The following is an 18,587-nucleotide window of genomic DNA, read 5'->3' as shown; positions in this document are numbered from 1 at the left end:
TATACCCCATATACCAGTCGTTACTTTTCCTTATGATATAATTGTGTCTCTTTTTGAATTTTGTGTCCTATCTAACTTTATTTTATTGAACAACATATATCTACCATCATTTTACAGAGTATATCTTTAAATCAAAACTGCTCATCTGTGTATATGTATTTTGTGTGCATGTACATGTAGATACAGAAGTTACTAATTGATTCATTTCATATGGTTTTTCAACTTCACAGTAGTCAGTAGTTAGTAGCTTTTCTTGTTATTTTGAAAAGACAATAAAGTTAGCTACATACTTCTACTATTTCATTTTCACAGAAAATCTGAATATACACGAATTACTAACTATATTATGAAGTTTTTTCTTTTTTTTTCATAAATTACTTTAAACAACCTATTGTTGTTACTGTGATTGTGAAGATTGGCATTGTTGAGCATTATTGGTTTTAAGAAACAGAAGCATCAGAGAACAATTTCAAAAAGACATAAGAAGAATCAAACAAATTTTTCTCCCCATTTTTTGTTGGTGTTTTGAAGGGTTTCTTGAAGTTTTCTCCAATCACCCACAATACCTAGTGCCCCCTGATTAAAATGCGACCTGATCAGTCAATCCTACCATATCTCTCTGATAATTCCGATGTTGTGAAACTTGGTACAGGAACTTGCCCAGGAAATCCTTCGCCTCAGGGAATAACTTGAACCCTTCTGTCAAAGTGTGGGGTTCGTGCAGCTTGCTTGATGTGACAACGCCGTACCATTCGACAACATCGCTAGATGAGGCCAACGCAACGTTTAGACCAGGCAGGCTGTTCAGAACCTGGGCGATAAGATCCACAGCTTCCCCTGTAGCACCTATGGCCTTGCAATGTCCGAACTGTTCTGCAATCCAATGTCTAAAAGCGCCTAGCTGGCTCAGCTCCTTGATATGCGAGCCACCGGGTATGAACGTGGCGTCAAAGAGAGTAGACCGCTGGCCGATATAGTTGTGATCAGGAATTACGCCTGCACCGGTCTCCCTATCTTCGTGGTCAGCAAAGATGGGTTGGCGTTTTGTACCAATTATGATGGGCAGAGCATTCATGGCTATTGCCGCGGCTTTGACAGAGGCGAGGGCGATTGGGTCGTAGCCATCACCAATCAGGATGGCTATTTTTCGCCCCTTGATTGTGGGTACAGAAAGCTGGCGCTCGTTTATGTATTCTTGGCTGAGGTTAATGGTTTTTTGACCTTTGTTGGGACGTCTAGCCTGTTTTGGTGTTGGAGCGCCGACTTTGATTGCGACAGCTCGTGCGAGCGGTAAGGAGATTTCAGTAAGTCGCTCGACGAGTCTGTTGTAGACGACCGGGTCATAGCAGTGGTCTAGCTCGAAACAGAAGGCGTTCTGAATATGGAGCTGTTCGTAGGCAGAAAGGGAGTTGTAAAATAATTGTGCTTGGTTGATGTGTTCGCGGAACTTATTGCTAACCATCCTAGCTTTAATGTTCTGTGTTATCTTCTGAGGGTATGTGACGAAGCCGCCGTCCTCGGGCTTCGTGGGTGGGCAGGCTTCAAAGCGGTTTGGCCAATAGTTTACGGTTCCCTGAGTTATTTTGTGGCGCATGGCGCCATCTCTGTTGTGGTTCATGACAGGACACACAGGACGATTGATAGGCAGTTCCTCCCAGTTCACACCAAGTCTGGAGATTTGGGTATCGAAATATGAGAAGTTACGGCCCTGCAGTAGAGGATCATCGGAGAATTCAATTCCAGGGACGATATGGGAGGTGCAGAAGGCAACTTGTTCGGTCTGTGGAAAGAACTCGTCCACATTCCTGTTGAGCTCCATCTCTCCAATATATCGAACGGGGACCAAGTCTTCAGGCCATATCTTAGTGGCATCAAGGATGTCAAACTCAAATTCATGTTCCTTCTCCTCAGGAATCACCTGGATCCCAAATTTCCATTTCGGGTAGACTTTGTTGTCAATGGCCTCCATGAGATCTTTGCGATGGTAATCCGGATCTTGACCTCCGAGTTTGAAAGACTCATCGGGTACGAGTGAATGGACTCCAAGTTCTGGCATCCAATGGAATTTTACGAAATGTCGTTTTCCTTGACGATTCACAAGAACAAATGTGTTGACGCCAAATCCCTGCATCATACGGTAAGATCGCGGGATCGCTCTGTCCGACATGGCCCACATAAACATATGGGTCGCTTCAGGATGCAAGTAAACGAAGTCCCAGAAGTTGTTGTGGGCAGTTTGCCCTTGAGGGACTTCGTTGTGCGGTTCCGGCTTGACAGCGTGAACTGATGATAAATAAACACCGACTCAAAAAAGAAAAAGGTATCGATTGCTTACTTATGTCAGGAAATTTTATGGCATCCTGGATAAAAAAGACAGGAATATTATTGCCAACAAGATCCCAATTGCCTTCTTGCGTATAAAACTTGGTGGCGAAACCACGCACATCACGGACTGTATCGAAACTGCCTTTGCTACCTTGGACGGTAGAAAAGCGGACAAAAACAGGAGTTGTCCGTGAAGTATCAGTTAACACGCCGGCAGAAGTTGCGTCTTCTGCGCTCTCAACAAGTTTGAAGTGCCCGAAGGCACCTGTTCCTCGAGCATGCACAACGCGCTCTGGGATTCTTTCATGATCAAACCGATGGATCTAGTGCTTCAGTTAGCATTGAGCGGGTGGAAAACTTGGAGAGGAGAAGAAGAAGGAAGGACAAGACCTTTTCGCGAGCAATCTGATCCTCCAACAACGACGGGCCAGTTTGATTTTCGGATGCAGCCCTCAACCAATTGTCTGTATTGCTGACTTTGGTCCCGTGGTCGGTGGTGAAAGGAGCAGGCGCGTGGACATCGACGGTATCACGGGCGAGGTCTGCGACCTTTTTGTTCCCGGGATGCATGCTTTCCACCATCCCCTGGATCTTCCGTAATCCTTCTGTAGCCTTGCTAGCCATGGTGCGCAACGTGGGAAAACGTTGTCGTACCTTTAAGAAGTTTTATTTGTATTTTTTTATTTCCCCTTGCGTTTTGTTAGAGGGTATAAATTCATTCGAAAAATAATTCGAATCGACCCCAGAAGAGGCAAAAAGCTATATTAAATAGGCAAAAGAGGCAGGGTAAGGAGGGCACGACGTCATGTATCTCAAATGTTTGGGGTGGGTGAACTCAATTGTTCGATTACCGAAACGTAAGAATGACGTCGCTTGTAGAGCGTGAACGGTCTCAATGAGGACCAGCTTGGAAACGAAGTTAAGTTTTCAGCAACCCAGGATAGTGGATCATTCGATCCAATCCATAATTGCGATTTGATATTATTATTGTTGTTTTTTTTAAGTGTCCTTCGGCAGTACGCGGTCTAGCCCTCTTATGTTCAACCGGCATGATCTTCATCTAGGTTTCACACTTCAAACTTAAAAAGAGTCCACCTGCTCTTTGCATCATGTCAAAGCTGAGAGGATGTCAACATTTAAACGGTTATAACACTCCCGCAAGAGCTATGCTAGCATTTTCATCGGGGAAAAAGTACATGAACATGTACGTATGCCAAGGCCTAGTGTAGCTCTGCCCTTGTTTTACCTCCAAGTTCCTCCTCGGTTTGACGAATGCCCTTGAATTAACAATCCGCTGGCGGACGAACACATTTTCTGAATCGGTAGTCGTTCTAGCTCTTCCAGCTAAAACTTAATCCCTGAATAAAAGGAAATCTTGTATCGACCTGTAGTTGCCAGCTGACGTTGAGAATGATCTGTTGCTTGTCCGGTGCCAGGTGTGTATCGAATGGAAATTGGAGCCCAAGGCTTAACCAGATGTATGTCTCGAACATATATAGAACTTAGTCTCTGAAGAAGGACAGCGAGTGTCTTAAGCCATACAGAGGGGTTGTAAGACATAGACTAAGGCTTTCTGAGGCGACATCAGAACAATTATCGAAATATCAACTTTGTTTCCTGCGAACCACTGGAGACGCAGGACTGTCAATAACAAAAGATTCGTCTCGCATCGTACCCAATGGAGGCGAGATTGTGCTATCACTCCCATAGCAATTGCTAGGAAGCCCCATATATGTGGGGGACTGATCGCTGCCAGCCGCTCGGAGCAACTTGGTCAAGGTCAAGGTCGAGAATACAAGAAAAAGGAGTCTAACTTGGGTTGACGTCGAAGTGGAAGACCTGTCATGCAAATGGGAAGCCATTCCTATTGCAGCCTAGCGCAGGATCCATTGGATCCTAGGTATGCCATCCCAACACGTGATATACAGTTCCTCATCCAACTTCCCAAGTTCTTGAAGACTTTCTTGAGATGGTCTTGACAGGTGTCGACTTATATTATAATCTTCCTGCTTTTGGCGTGAAAGTTTACCGTCTTGTTTTTCCTGCGTCAATTTTTGTAGCTTCTATTGATGCATATAGAGTGTCATCTTTCATTTTCTATTCTAGCATTTTGACGCAGTGTTTCTGCCTCGCGAAGCCCTTCAGATGGTGGGACTTCTCCAAAATAACCCATTGGTGGAGCATAAGTATGCTTGCCTTCCACGTTGAAAACACCCGCAGAGGGGTTCGAGATTTCTATGGTCTAAGATCTTCGGTGATGGGCTATAACATCTCTTAAAATAGTTGTCTGAATTGAAGATATATTCCCAGGTGCAGCCGTTGTCCGGTTCATCATTGGAGGACCGCGAAGTTAAGCTCACTGCGTTAACTCATTTTGAAGCCTGGTGGCCATCTGGGAGGATAACATGCCGTTGCTCCACAAAGGCTAATGAACTATTGGATCAAAATTTCTCGGATCAAAGTTTCGCAGAGCAAAATCCGATCCAAGAGTGCTTTCTGGCCCTGGGAGCAGACGTAGGCCAGCTATACTCCTCAACTGGACCCTGTTCCAGAAAGCTTGCCTCCAATCGCATTGGCATTATCAGCCCGTCAGCAATATACAGAGTTCAGGCCCCTTTGCCCTAACCAACGTGAGTGGGATCAGTGATCACCGGGATAAGATCGACGACCTAAACACTTTTTATTTGGAAACCATCTGGGCAGCGTCCAGCTATATGACACCAGAGCAGTAAGCCCAAGCTGGCATGATTGCGACTGGTCATTTTCTCCGCACACATCACCAGAGGTAACTATGCGGTTACGCGTCTTCCGAATTCCATATTTATTGCTTCGTATTTACATTAACTGTTCAATTAGCGTACAGTACATCCGCACAAACTGGATAACCAACTAGAACAGCTCAATTTGGTCTTGATGAAAAACGCTTGTGCATTATGAATTACGTTCTTCGTGCATAGTTACAATAATCTTATCTTTTTGCTCGCTCTTATGAAAACACAAAGCTGGAGATATTGATCACGCCGAATAAGATGATGATGAATTCATGTGCAAACAGCCAATAGCTGACCACTGAAGAATGGTCGGGATAGAATCAAACACAAGTTTTGATGGGGCTTTACCAACCCACCATTCGATATACTTGGACTTCATTCATAAATGCACCCGGACCATATGTTTTTTCACATCTCGTTTGTATGGAGGCAAAACCGTGAGGTTGGAGACTCGTCGAGACGGGAGCGCCGCAAAGCCGGCTTCAGGAGCCGGCCTCTCGAAGAATTCATGACCAGCTCTGGACCCAAGTTTATTCCCTTCGCCGCATTAAATGATGCCATGTATCGCACTCAATATTGGTGGAATCCATTACGTTAAAGGAAAAAGCCGATTTTGGTTTAAAATTTCGGCTTCCCGCAAAATCCTAAAAGACGAGTTTTATCCGATCATTCGCTTTTTTATTCTGCCATTGCACATGTAAAATCTATATCCATATACTCGGTGCGTATATCATGGGTTGCTTTTAACTTTTAGAGTTCAATCAAATTCCGTCGTGGTTCAAATTCTTGTCAAAATTGCAGTTACATCTCAACATCTGACAACAACCTCGCTACACTCTGGATTCTCCTTAACCAACTCCCCTTCCAGCTTCCAAGGCAGGTCTAACTCTCAGATAGCTACCGGCTGTGGCAGAGATAGTCCCTTTTTCTCTTAACGGATCCGGATGGATATCGTTGTCCACTGCGAGAGGGTGAGCCTACCTCGAACATTCCGGGACGGCAGAGCGAAGAACACTGGCTGTCGACAGTGGTCGTCACCATCACGCGCAGTTGATTGAAGTTCGGCCGAACACCTTTTCAATGCTTTAAACCGCGAAGAAGCCGCGCAGTAAGTTGCAATGATAACCCTAATGACTCGACTTCAGGATACTCATGCAGATTCGAATTGATTTCGGAGAAACCAACCTCGTCCGCGAACATTCAAACGCAGGTCTTCAATAGAGCCACTAAATCACGCGCGATTAAAACCTGTTTCAAGAGTGCCGTAACCCATCAGGTTGAGCTTCCCGGATAGGGTCCGGGAACTGGCATTCCCGAATTCAATGTAGCATGGTTTACTCGTTCAGGTCACTTTGTCCAAAATGACTTAGCTTCCCATGTCCTCTAGGAATAAAGCTGGGATAGCCTAAGCTTGCCCTGCATGGGTGGCACTGTAACCAGCATTTACTCAAGCAGCCAAATTCCTCTAGATATAAAATGATGAGCCAGCCCATTTCCAGTCTCCGGGAAAAGAATAAGCTTAACGGCTGGGAGCAGGCTATGTGGGAACCCTATCATCTGGCAGACCAGTTACCCCACCAGAAGGTCTTGCCCATGTAAAGATGAAACCATTTACCAGGACTCTAGGAAGGGGTCGGGGTTTGGGTTTTGGTGGGTGATTGCCCCCCGCCGACAATTTTCATTGCCACTGGCCAGTCGCCATTTTCACATGTCCAACACATCCACACATCCACATCCACAATAATAAGATGACTGAGCGACACGCATTGATGACAGGCAGCTCAAACTCGAGAATGCTTGCGAGTTTCAGTTTCGTGCATGGTTGTACCCCACAAGGGTGCCCATCTGACTCGCCCGAGCGGCAAGTTCCGGGTTCAAGGATCTAATCCACCCCTGAAATGAAGATAACCGTTACACCAACCACATGCAGAAGACGCTAGAACCCTTCTTCTCTCAACCAGTATGAACGGACCAGAAATTGGATGATGATCATCATGACCTCAACATCAACTCGTGCCTAGAATAGAACAAACACCCCAAAGCTAGGTAGCGAAATATTTCCATCATTCCTGCTCTCTATCGGAGTTCACCGCCAACGTGTTTTGCCTTCCCCAATTGATCAGGCACCGTCGTCACTGACGCACTTCGATGGAAGCCCCGGGCACCCCGAAAAACTTTATCCGGTTCTTTTCACCTCTCGAACTTATTAGTGTTGATGGACGCGGAAACATTTTTCTCCATAAATCTCCGAGATTTATAAACCCTTCAAAAATCTTTTTTTTTTTTTTAGGTATGTAACCGTGGGATTACTACTAATGGTTTTTGGGGCCTTCTTTGATTTTGAGTTTATGTCAACAAGGGTTGTTCCCTGTCCCAGACACATCCTGATCATGCTGACTTTGGAGTGACGACTTCTCGCGAGTCCATAGATTAACTTGAAATTAACATAATCTCTTCACTTCTTGAATCTCTTGCCGCTGCTGGATCCCCAGGGCCTGATAAAAGTAGGATACAATTGTTCCGACGACTCCACGCTTCCCACCCAGCAAGCATAAATTTCAAACCACGAGTACATCTTCAGACCGTTTCGTCATTTATGGTCTCCTGGCCTTAATTTTCAAAGGCAAGCAGCAAATTCAGCCACATTGAGGGATTCGTGGCATTCCTATCATTATTGATGGCTTGAACAAATCCCAAGTGACAAATACTACCGAGAGACAACGCTGCATAGATAGCGCTAACTGGTAACTACAAGCTAGAAGAAGGGGAATAAGCTTCAATCACGGAAAATCTATGTGATCGGGATCAATTCCAGTTTTTTGGTCTACGGATTGTGTCTCGCACGTTGGGGATGATCAATGTGTATTCGATCGACGTAGCATGCCTTCATCTTCATTTTGGAACTTGGAGATATGGAACTGACAAAAAGAAAAGCGTCACAGGAGGAGGCTATATAGCCTGAGCTGCAAGACTAGTTAGCCACGGATCACGACTAATCAGCGCCGCCGGGCTTCAAAAGTCTAATTCTCAAATTCATTATGAACCTCCACGATCCGCTGTGTTAATTTAGGCCTTCACAGTATTAGCGGCTGGTCCAGCAGTTCTCTTCGAATCCCAGGCTTCGAGAAAGAAGCAGCTTCCGTTAACCTTCCACCGGAGCACCAATAAATAAATGAACCGATAGTCCAACACGCCTTACCCTCAGAATAAGACGGATGTTTGGGGCACTAAATACCAATAATACAGGCAAATTACATGATTGACTTCGCCTGAAGGAGAGGCGCTAGAACAACGCTTTGTCGTTCTCTTTGACTCGGAGTCCCGAATTGGGAAAGATGTGTCATGGGCGACGTGATCTCGCGAGATTCACCTCATGGCTCCTTGAGAGATTTCCCACGCGGCTGTTAACTGAGCTAAAAAAAAAAAAAAAAAAAACAGAAAAGAGGGGAATACAGTCACCCTGAAGACTATCGTCGTTATTTAAAGACCATGGGGCTAAAATGGGTTGTTGGACTGGGAATTTCGTGCTGGGAATTTCGTGCTGGGATCCCTTAATTAGCGCGCAAAAATGGGAAACCGTTAGCGCAGGAGCAGTCATCAGAAGTTTATTCAGATGATGGGCTGAAATATCCTTGAAATAGCAAAAACTTGCCTGGGGTTCAACCACAATAATTAACGTTGGGGTACAGAACTGAGTACATACGTACATCCGGAGTAGTCGGTGTCACTGGTCGCTAGCCGGGCCTGGAGTTCCAATTTAAGAAATCCTCACAGGGATCTTTACGGCCGTGACTTTCATGGCTGAAAAACGCTGCAGGAAATGCACATCTGTCTGGACACAACTCATATTTCCTTTTCCCATTTCAAAATTCCCGTACTTCTATCTGATATGAGAATGATATATTACTCGAGGCGACCTTTCTCCCGGCCAGTTTCAAGTTTTTAGCTCCGAAAAAGTTCGGCGAACAGTGTGAAATCTTCCCGCTGGCACACTCTCTTCTGCCATCTCTTGAAATAGCACTAGGCGAGTTTAATTCTCCATGGAGCTTTAAATTGTGCCAAGCATTTACTGAAGCCCGCTAATAATTTCTTGGGCGATATTTTTAGTGATGCTACCAACGGACCAACTACTACTTAATACTAGAGGCAGGATCACTAAACATAACCCTGATTGTTTGGCAGCAGCTCGAAATCACGATATTTAAGATGGAGGAGGGGAAAAGATTTTATGCTTATTTACCTTCAAAGGTCTTACATCTGCATGGGAATTTCAACTGTCTTGTCGGGGGAAATCTCGTCAACAGAAACGTCAGGATGCAGATATCCCAGTCTTCTGGTTATCCTGCACGAAAGGGTTCTCGGAGAAGGCTGGTCCGCTCGTGTTCAGAATGCAGCCGAAGGAAGCAAAAAGTATGTATAAACCCCACTCCTTCTACGTCGGTGCCCCAATGACACTCACCAATTTACAGTGTAATAGGCAATGGCCGTGTAACAACTGTGCCGGCTCAAGAGCCCATCTTTGTCGCTACGACCATACAGTTAAGAGGGTTACGTCAACAGCACACAGGAGCACTAGGAGCACGGGAGAGCTATCACCTCCAAGTTTGTTGAAGAATTTTTTTGTTTCCTCTGATTCACGACATAGATCATACGATTCTAATAACAATGGCAGTTGAGTTTAGTGAGCAAACCGACTCGGAAATTCTAGAAAGCTTGGGTTATGTGGCGGGAAATACTAGTCCTCTTGCCAGAGAGGTTTGGGGAGTATCGTTCGTTACCCGATTTACTTCTCTATCATGATGGTTGTTAACTTGCTAATAAGAGTTTTGTGAAATTCAAGGCCTTCTGATAGCCCCTCGTCTGGCGTAGGAAAAATACCAAATGATCCACGACGGAGTCAAGTTTCTGTACTTGAAGTATTTCCAGATAGGCATGTTGTAGATTTCCTTATCCAATACTTTTTACAGGAAGTAAATTGGATATACGAAATGATATATCCGCCGACCTTTATGGAGCGATATACTTCATGGTGGTTACAGCCAGCCTATCAGGAGAGTGACGACATACAATTTGGTATTTTAATACTCCGGCTCTGTGCGTGTAGCATACAACTGCTCCCACACCCGAATTATCCCCACGAAGGAACGTTCCAATGCTCGTTGAGGGAGTTGGAAACTCGGTGCAAAAGTTCAGCAAATATTCTTGACACCTTTCGTCCAAGAAATATGTCCCTGACAAGGATCCAGCATATGTTCTACCACGCGGCTTTCCTCGCCAACGAGTCAAATCTCAGAGAAAACTGGATCATCCTTAGCGATATTGTGAAAGAAGCGCACATGTTAGAACTGCATTTGGAAAACCCAAAGGTCAAAGTTACGGAGTTTGAAATGGAAATGAGGAAGCGAATCTTTGGTACGATACATATGTGGGATAAGTATGACCTCCTTTCCCATTGACTATATTAAAACCCTAAGTTCTCCCTGGCTAGAACTAAACGATTCCGCTTTCCTTAGGTTGATGTTAGGACTGCAAGGGCATTGGCCACTTATTCCAGAATCATATTGCGACATTGGACTTCCTCGAGATGTGCTTCCCGCGTCACCTTCAGTGCCTGGAGCTCCCACTCCATTTACCGATAGAATTATCCATATGAGGCTTGCCAAAGCTCTGAGTTTCACAAATAAATCTGAAGAAGAACAGTCCAGATCACCGAATCTTGCTTCGATACCAGCCATCGTTGAAATGATTGAGACCGAAATTATATCCTCACTACCTCCCGTATACAGCCTTTCAGATTATGATGAACAGTTTGATACCATCCTACCCAGCATTCCTCTGAAGCGTGAGCAGTTGCGTGTAACAATTACTGGTTCGCTCGCCATGACTCACCGGACCTTTACGGGAATGCTGCACGATCCAAACTTTACCGACTTATCGTCTACCAAAGAGCAAAAGGCGGCCTTTAAGCTTCAAAAGAAGCTAATTGAGTACTCTATAGATACCTTGAGATCAGTGATACGACTAGCAGACATGCTGCCTGGTGGTTGTAAAAAGATATTTCTGATTAGTCTCGTGCCACTAGAGACGTCTGTTGTCCTTGGTCTCTGCCTCAGGGTCATCCGCAGAAATAGGCGAGCATACGTAAGCCTCTCTCGCCAGGGACTTGCAGCATATACGGAAAATTCGGAACTTGAAAATTCTGTAAATACCGCGTTCCTTGAAGGCCTGACGTTTTTGGGTGACCTGGCACAATATTCACCGATAGCCGCGAAGGGGTTACAGATAGTGAAATCATTGCATCAAAAGCTGCAGAAGGACTCCACTATTGACGTCGCTGAACACGGATTATATCCTCAAGCTTCCACCCGACTCCAGCAAGAGCAACAGCAGAGTACGCAACAAGCAGCAACTTGGGAGCAGGTGTCTGATGCCGAGATAATGACAGGTTCGGCCATTGCGAGCGAACAAGTTGGGAATATGTTGACTGGGGCTCCCATTAGCACGAGCTCCGAAATGGGAATGGAGCTATATGGATGGTCGCAGATAACAACGCCGCCACATCCACCGCCAGATTTGCACCAATATGCTCAGGCAACGTCAGCGCCAAACTTGTGGTACTACGATGATACGCTTGTTGAGCGTTATGCAACAAGCACTCTGTGATAGCTTGGTTTAAGATGAGGGTTTTATTAATGTATTTTCTCCCTTTCATGTTTATATATATATATTTTTTCCTCGTATCTCCCTTCTCTAATTTTCTTGTTTCGGAATAGAATTGAGGGTTTTATTGGGCGCTATGCTTGGTTGATAAAAGACTTTCCTTGACAGCTTGGGAGGTCTGACAAGGTATTGTAAAACTTTTCATTTCGGTTTCAAGGTATACTGGAGCTGAAGGCATATGGACAGGCAGGCGTTGTAACGAAACCTGAATGGATGGTTAGAATTGAATAGCACGGGATACCCTTTTACTTCTCAATTTCCGTTCCTTTTTGTCTGTTTGGCTGTCAAGTCTATTTACAGTACGGGCCTTTTCGCTGTCCTCTGTGGATCCACCTGCGGGTGGGACTTGAGCTGTTCATCCCGAAAAACGACATCAAATTCAAGAGTCTGACGTGAAAGCCGGATATTTAAATCAAGACGATGGAAGTGGCTGAGTGCCTTCAGGCAGGTGTTCCTAGGCATGTACCCCTCAGTGACTTGAGTCTTTCGAGTTACAGCACAGTCATATGATGTTCTCGGCCGTGGTGAGTAACTACAACCAGAGTTCAATTTTGCGCCGTCTACAACAAACTGAAAACCATACTACCTGATAACAAAACCACTACGACTCCATATACGTTAACCTTCTACATGAGAAGAGGGCTATAGTTTTGATTTATTCTCAAACATGATTGTTGCTACTTTCCAGGCTGATTATACTGGTTATTACATGGCTGTTCTTGGATTCAGCATGATGTCTATGCTCTTTGAGGCACTCTGTGTTCAGTCATTTCTTCAATTCCGATTAATTTCTATAATGAAAGATATGGAATTCTTTCTCATTATGAAAAGATGCTTGATCTGAACTTTCCTCACATTAACCCTTCTTTAAGAAAATGATCTACAAATTACATTCTGATCACAGCATCATCTGAAACATATTGCAGTCGCAGCATAAAAAACCAAGATGTTTATCAACGCCACTGATTTATGTTCAAATTACTCTTGTTTTAAGCTGTACATGTTATCATAAGACTAAGGTTCATAGTCTTATATGTTGATAAGTAGATTATACCTGAATGTTTCAATAGCTATATAATGTTTATTTTCAGAGAATCATCATATCTATCCACATTTATGCATTGATAAGGATGTGATTTTTTTAAAGACATTCAATTGATTGCGAGTTTCTCATGAATAAAATATGAGGAATGCAGAAAATGAAATCTCTACATCGTATATTTAATCATATTTGTGGTTTGATTTGATTCAAAGAGGCTACAATGATATTATATATAAATTGGGGGCTCTGACTGTCCTGATTGCTCCCTGGATTAATTTCTCTGTGCATGATTCGTGTTATATATCATAGTAGCACATTTAAGAATTTCTTTAGAAGGCTATTATTGTCATTATGGGCCCCAGTTTCTCGTCACTGATTAATTCTCCTGTCAGACGCTCCCTCCACCCTCAGACGCTTTCAAGACTCCACCATCGCCTCGGTCTCATACAAATCTTTCTCGCCATCTAGCACATTACGACAAGGAAGATACAACACATGGCGATTCAGATTAAGGTCGCCCTTTTTGCATACATGTTGCCCTCGCTCCTTCACAAAACGAACAATAATGGGTCAATTTCTTTATATATATATGTAAACTCTCCATATCTGCCATTATTGCATATTGTTAAGCCGGAAATTCTGTGGGATTTCTTCGGCTTCAATAGAGCAAGACACCATTGCCATGACATAATTTTGCTGATGCTATCTCAATGGTTACAACCCCTGCTCTAGTTTACCAGTTAAAATATTTGAGCATGGTTCCCTGGTTATCTTCTATTCTCTTTGCAACCCAAACACTCAACCCGTCTGCTATGCGAAATCGGACACAAAATATAGTTCGTACTATACGAGGCACTACAGCTTAGAGTAATGTTTGTCTACTAACATATTGGTAAAAGTCAATTTCATTTTCCGAGGTGAAGGTTGCAAAAGGTCCTTGCCGATTTGACTCCCTTTACGGAGTAGGTTTTTTTTTTTTTTTTTTTTTTTTTTTTTTTTTTTTTTTAGAGCTATATGTCGGACCCTTCACTCTATGTAGTCGTTCCCGTAGTTAGCAACCGTTGCAATGAATCAAGCCTGCCATTCGGTCACAATAAGGGTTAGAAAACAAGCAGACCCAGGAGGTATTCTGTCACACAGCTCAGCCAAGGGAAGATGAATATGGCCTTTGTGGCTTCGCACTAAAGAGCCAACAATAAAAATATCGACAAGAGAAAATAGAATAGAAATATCCTTATCACATTTTTGTATTTGTATTATATAAAGAATTCCCTCCAGCTGCACATGACCTGGATATAGATGTATACGTGGGCACAAAACATTAGCTCCAGAGATAATCAGATAATGGTGTGAAACTAGTGGCATATAGCAATATCAAGCCACGTAAGGATCCATGACTAGAGAAATAAAACCCAGAATGTGAAAAATCTGGGGCAAATATGAGAATGGTGGAGAGAAAAGAAGTATAGTTAAAATAACTTGGCGCTCTGTCATGAGCGAAGTGGTCTCCAAAACAGAAGAGAAAGAAGAAGAAAGGGGTAAAGCAACTACCGTAGAAGCTGATACCTGGATACCGCTGGGGAGGCAAGATAATCCTGATAGTGATATCTATTTCTCTCCCTGCCATTTTTGCATAAAATATAAGGGTTTCAAAAGAGGTAGGATATAGCTAGAAAGCGGAGGTGGATGGTGCTATGAAGAAGTGCTAGCTCCTCCAACTTTGGATACTACAGCTGATGCAACGGGATCTTCCCGGCTCAAAACCCACATGAAGATAAATTGGACAATGTACGAGTAGATAAATAAGAACTGCGTGCGTCTGTTACGCTGTGAACGTGCAACTGTGGGCATAGTTCCTCCGCGCATTGGGGAATCGCTAGAGGAATCCGGAAGAAGAACGTATTTCAGGGATCGGAGCTGCGGTATGTTAGATTAGTATGCACAGTGGGCATGTAGCAAGATATGCCGAACATGGGGACTTACGAGAAAGAAAGCGTTAGCAAGGAAAGTATACGTAAATACAGTCCACCCAACCCAGCTACCAGTCCCCTGTCCCGGGGTAAGAACTTCTGACAAGACAAGCGTCACAATGATGCCGACAAACTTATAGCCGGAGTAGGCGACCAGGTCGAGGAGCTGTGAGTCATTGTTTATGCTGAGAATGTACATTGCAATCTTCAGACAGAGGATTTCGAAAATGACAACTGCGAGGGCGGTTGTGGTGATGGACCCTAGAAGTTCGGGGTGGAAGACACCTCGCAGACCTGCCAGGGCTGTTGACAAGATAATGTACGTCAAAAATGCCATGGCAGGTATGTACATATCTGGTGAGTTCAGGTCATCCCGGGGAGGAAGATATATTGATGTGTACTGTGTTTGCGTGATCTGGCCATTAACCCCTGACTGAACAGCATTCAATCGTGCTTGTTGGCGGGACCACGGTTTGTGCCGCCACGGGAAAAGAACAAGTGTGATCTTATTGAGTACGTATGAATTCGAAACGTTGAAGTAATGTTTTAAAGCGGGAATCGAGACGTAGCGATTTAGCTATCAAATCAAGCAGTCAGATTAACATGCGCAAGAAACAGGGTGCGGAGAGCCGGAAACAGTTACTGCTGAGCAGAAGAATTCCTACATTCTGTTCCATATATTCCTGCCCTGCCATTACCGCACTCTTGCCCACTTGGAAGCCCATTTGCGCTGTAGGATCAGAAATGAACCCACCAAAGCCAGGCGCAAAAGTGCCACTGCCGCCTTGTGCCGGGGCGGGCTGGTACGGGTTCGCATAGCTGGATGAATGCGAGTGTTGGGAGGTCGGAGGAGGTGGAGACCTCATCATCGGGACCGTAGAGACATGCTGGGGTACTGGGTGATGTAGGGGAGGAGACTGAGCAGGTGGTGGAGCAAAAGAATTACGGTGCATAGCGTTTACAAGTAAGGTCGACCTGGAGTGATAGTGAGATTTCGCATTGACCAGCAAGTGTCTTGAATGAACAACTTCGTGGCAAACGTGTTTGTGAGGTTGATAGCGACGAAGCCTAACTCAAGCCTATTCTCTTGAAAATATCAGGGCTGTAGAATGAAAAACAAAGGGTTGGTCGCAGCCAGATGCTAAGCTGTGCGGATGCGTAATGATGATATGCTGATGTTTTGATATCCTCGACATTGCCGTCATCACCCAAATGATTTGACTTGACTGATAGTCAACTAAGTTAATAGTTGCAAAGTGCCCAGGTGGTTGGTTCTTGCTGACATAAGCCTGGTCCGTGCACTTCCGCGGATTCAAGGTTCTTCCCGCGTCGTTGCTTTCACAACGCGGGAACAGCCATCAGCGGGAGGCATAGGGATCGGCGACGGGAATTTTCTGTTTGTTGTTACTTCTTGCAGTTGTATTGTGTTACGCTCTCTTATTATTTGATCCTCCACGAGTTGCCATAATGCTCGACTCCTTCGAAATCGTCACCACCTCTGGTGTGGTCTTGTGGTCAAGGTCGTATGCGCCTGTGGGGGCCCAGATTATCAACAGTTTGATCAACGATGTCTTTATCGAGGAGAAACTCCAGCCCGAGGCTGGCGCGGGTAGTGTGGCTCCAAGATACAGGAAGGAAAATTACACCTTGAAGTGGAGGCGGGCAAAAGATCTTGGTTTAATCTTCGTGGTATGCGTGAGAACATCTCCGGCATGGCTGACCAGACGGAATATGACTGCTAACACAATCTGGTGAATTTTGTTTTAGGCAGTCTACCAATCTTTGCTTCACTTGACCTGGATTGATGAACTACTTGAAAATATCAAAACTATTTTTGTGGAAATGTATAAAGAACAACTCAAGCAACCAAATTTCAGAATGATCGAGTACCCATTTGATAGATATTTCGACCAGCAAGTGAAAGAGCTAGAGTCCTCTGCAGGAACAGCTGTTGAAAAGCGTCCTTCTTTGTTGGTTGAGGAAAAGAAGGATACACTTGTCGATGCGGACAACGGTGGCCCGCCCCCGCCTACCGTCCCTGGTATCCTTCCCGGTAGGCTTCCGCTTTGAACATCTCTTCGGTTTTGGCATGCTGACTCTTTAACAGAGCAGCATCATGCTGCACGGGCCATGGCGATCTCAAATGAGAGCTTGCCTTCTCCAAGTCCAGATTCCTCGAGACCAGCAACGCCAACCCATATCCTCACCGCTAAAACTGGACCGGGTGGTCGCACCTCCCGTCGCGCACGCAAGGCTGCAAATGCAAACGCGAATATTTCGTCGGGTGAGGACAATATCAAAAAGGCAAAGAGTGCAAAGTCAGGGAGGAAGAAAATGCGCAAATGGGACGCGGACGGATTTGCTGACGAGGATGACGGCGAAATTCTGGATTATTCAGCTTCCAATGTAGATGGTTCTGAATCGGAAAATGTGGCTGCCCCCTCTGTGGAGGCAGTGGATCAGGATTCGTGGGGAACAAAAACTAAAAAGGGCCAATTCGTGCTCAAGGACCTGGGTGACGAAGTCCACTCCATCCTGCAAAACGCGGATGCTGTCAAGGATAATGCCAGCGCATCGAATGGTCTTGTAGGATCCAGTTTAGGTGCTATTAGTGGTCTTTTCCGAAATATTGTTGGTGGTAAAGTTTTGACCAAAGCAGACCTGGATAAACCTCTCAAGGCCATGGAGGAACACTTGCTGAAAAAAAACGTTGCCCGCGAGGCAGCAGTTCGTTTATGCGAAGGCGTTGAACACGAATTGGTGGGCAAAAAAACAGCCAGCTTCCAAAGTATCGATTCTGCGCTTCGATCCGCGATGGAATCGTCCCTGCGCAAAATCCTCACACCGACATCATCCTTGGATCTACTTCGTGAGATTGAAGCCGTTACTTCACCGTCAAGCTCACAAAGGCAGCGCCGCCCATATGTCATCTCAATTGTCGGAGTAAACGGCGTGGGAAAATCCACCAACCTTAGCAAAATATGCTTCTTTTTGCTTCAGAATAACTATCGTGTCCTTATCACGGCATGCGACACCTTCCGCTCCGGCGCCGTCGAACAGCTGCGCGTACATGCACGCAACCTGCAAGAATTAAGTTCCCGAGAAAACGTTGGACATGTGGGGCTATACGAAAAGGGGTACGGCAAGGATGCGGCGAACGTCGCAAAGGATGCAGTAGCCTACGCTACCGCAAACAACTTTGATGTTGTGCTAATCGATACAGCTGGCCGTCGACATAACGACCAGCGCCTCATGTCTTCGCTGGAGAAGTTCGCAAAGTTTGCGCAGCCTGATAAAATCTTCATGGTGGGTGAAGCTCTCGTTGGCACCGATAGTGTCATGCAAGCTCGCAATTTTAACCAGGCGTTTGGGACTGGCCGGGGACTTGACGGATTCATAATCAGCAAATGTGATACGGTGGGGGACATGGTCGGCACGCTTGTCAGCATGGTTCATGCCACGGGCATCCCTATTGTTTTCCTAGGTATTGGACAGCATTATGGTGATCTGAGAGGATTAAGTGTCTCTTGGGCAGTGGGGCTCCTGATGAAGTAGATATCAATTTTGTGATTTTGTTCTCAATGTTGGATGGCATTCAGTCTTATGATTTTACTTATTGATATTCCGTTATCGCGTCGCATTTGGCGCCCTATTGATTGAGGACAATACGTGCCTGAAGATGGCAGCTATTTTATTACTTTCTCTTCCACTTGAGCATTGCATTCTGGTATCCTTAACAGACCCTCCTCTAAATCCCGC

General features: G+C 44.9%; 4 protein-coding genes across 4 annotated transcripts; 2 read left to right on the top strand and 2 right to left on the bottom strand.

The window, feature by feature from the left end:
- Nucleotides 1-580: 580 nt before the first annotated feature.
- PAAG_04580 (catalase A) lies at nucleotides 581-2,949 on the bottom strand (the record flags this gene model as incomplete). Its single annotated transcript, XM_002793624.2, has 3 exons — nucleotides 581-2,283; nucleotides 2,336-2,648; nucleotides 2,716-2,949. 3 exons carry the CDS (start codon nucleotides 2,947-2,949, stop codon nucleotides 581-583), a joined length of 2,250 nt encoding a protein of 749 aa, XP_002793670.1.
- Nucleotides 2,950-9,357: 6,408 nt separating this feature from the next.
- On the top strand, nucleotides 9,358-11,759 carry PAAG_04578 (hypothetical protein; the record flags this gene model as incomplete). The annotated part of the gene is made up of 5 exons (XM_015845305.1): nucleotides 9,358-9,506; nucleotides 9,574-9,698; nucleotides 9,742-9,865; nucleotides 9,937-10,530; nucleotides 10,610-11,759. The coding sequence occupies 5 exons, from the start codon at nucleotides 9,358-9,360 to the stop codon at nucleotides 11,757-11,759; spliced, it is 2,142 nt and encodes a 713-aa protein (XP_015699531.1).
- Nucleotides 11,760-14,550: 2,791 nt separating this feature from the next.
- Nucleotides 14,551-15,781, bottom strand: PAAG_04577 (transport protein yif1; the record flags this gene model as incomplete). The annotated part of the gene is made up of 3 exons (XM_002793621.2): nucleotides 14,551-14,775; nucleotides 14,842-15,405; nucleotides 15,494-15,781. 3 exons carry the CDS (start codon nucleotides 15,779-15,781, stop codon nucleotides 14,551-14,553), a joined length of 1,077 nt encoding a protein of 358 aa, XP_002793667.1.
- A 514-nt stretch (nucleotides 15,782-16,295) lies between these two features.
- Nucleotides 16,296-18,383, top strand: PAAG_04576 (signal sequence receptor alpha subunit; the record flags this gene model as incomplete). Its single annotated transcript, XM_002793620.2, has 3 exons — nucleotides 16,296-16,517; nucleotides 16,596-16,881; nucleotides 16,936-18,383. The coding sequence occupies 3 exons, from the start codon at nucleotides 16,296-16,298 to the stop codon at nucleotides 18,381-18,383; spliced, it is 1,956 nt and encodes a 651-aa protein (XP_002793666.1).
- Between the last annotated feature and the right edge of the window lie 204 nt (nucleotides 18,384-18,587).

This window comes from Paracoccidioides lutzii (assembly GCF_000150705.2).
Source record: "Paracoccidioides lutzii Pb01 unplaced genomic scaffold supercont2.11, whole genome shotgun sequence".
Classification (NCBI taxonomy): domain Eukaryota; kingdom Fungi; phylum Ascomycota; class Eurotiomycetes; order Onygenales; family Ajellomycetaceae; genus Paracoccidioides; species Paracoccidioides lutzii.
This window is presented reverse-complemented; position numbering and strand designations above follow the sequence as displayed.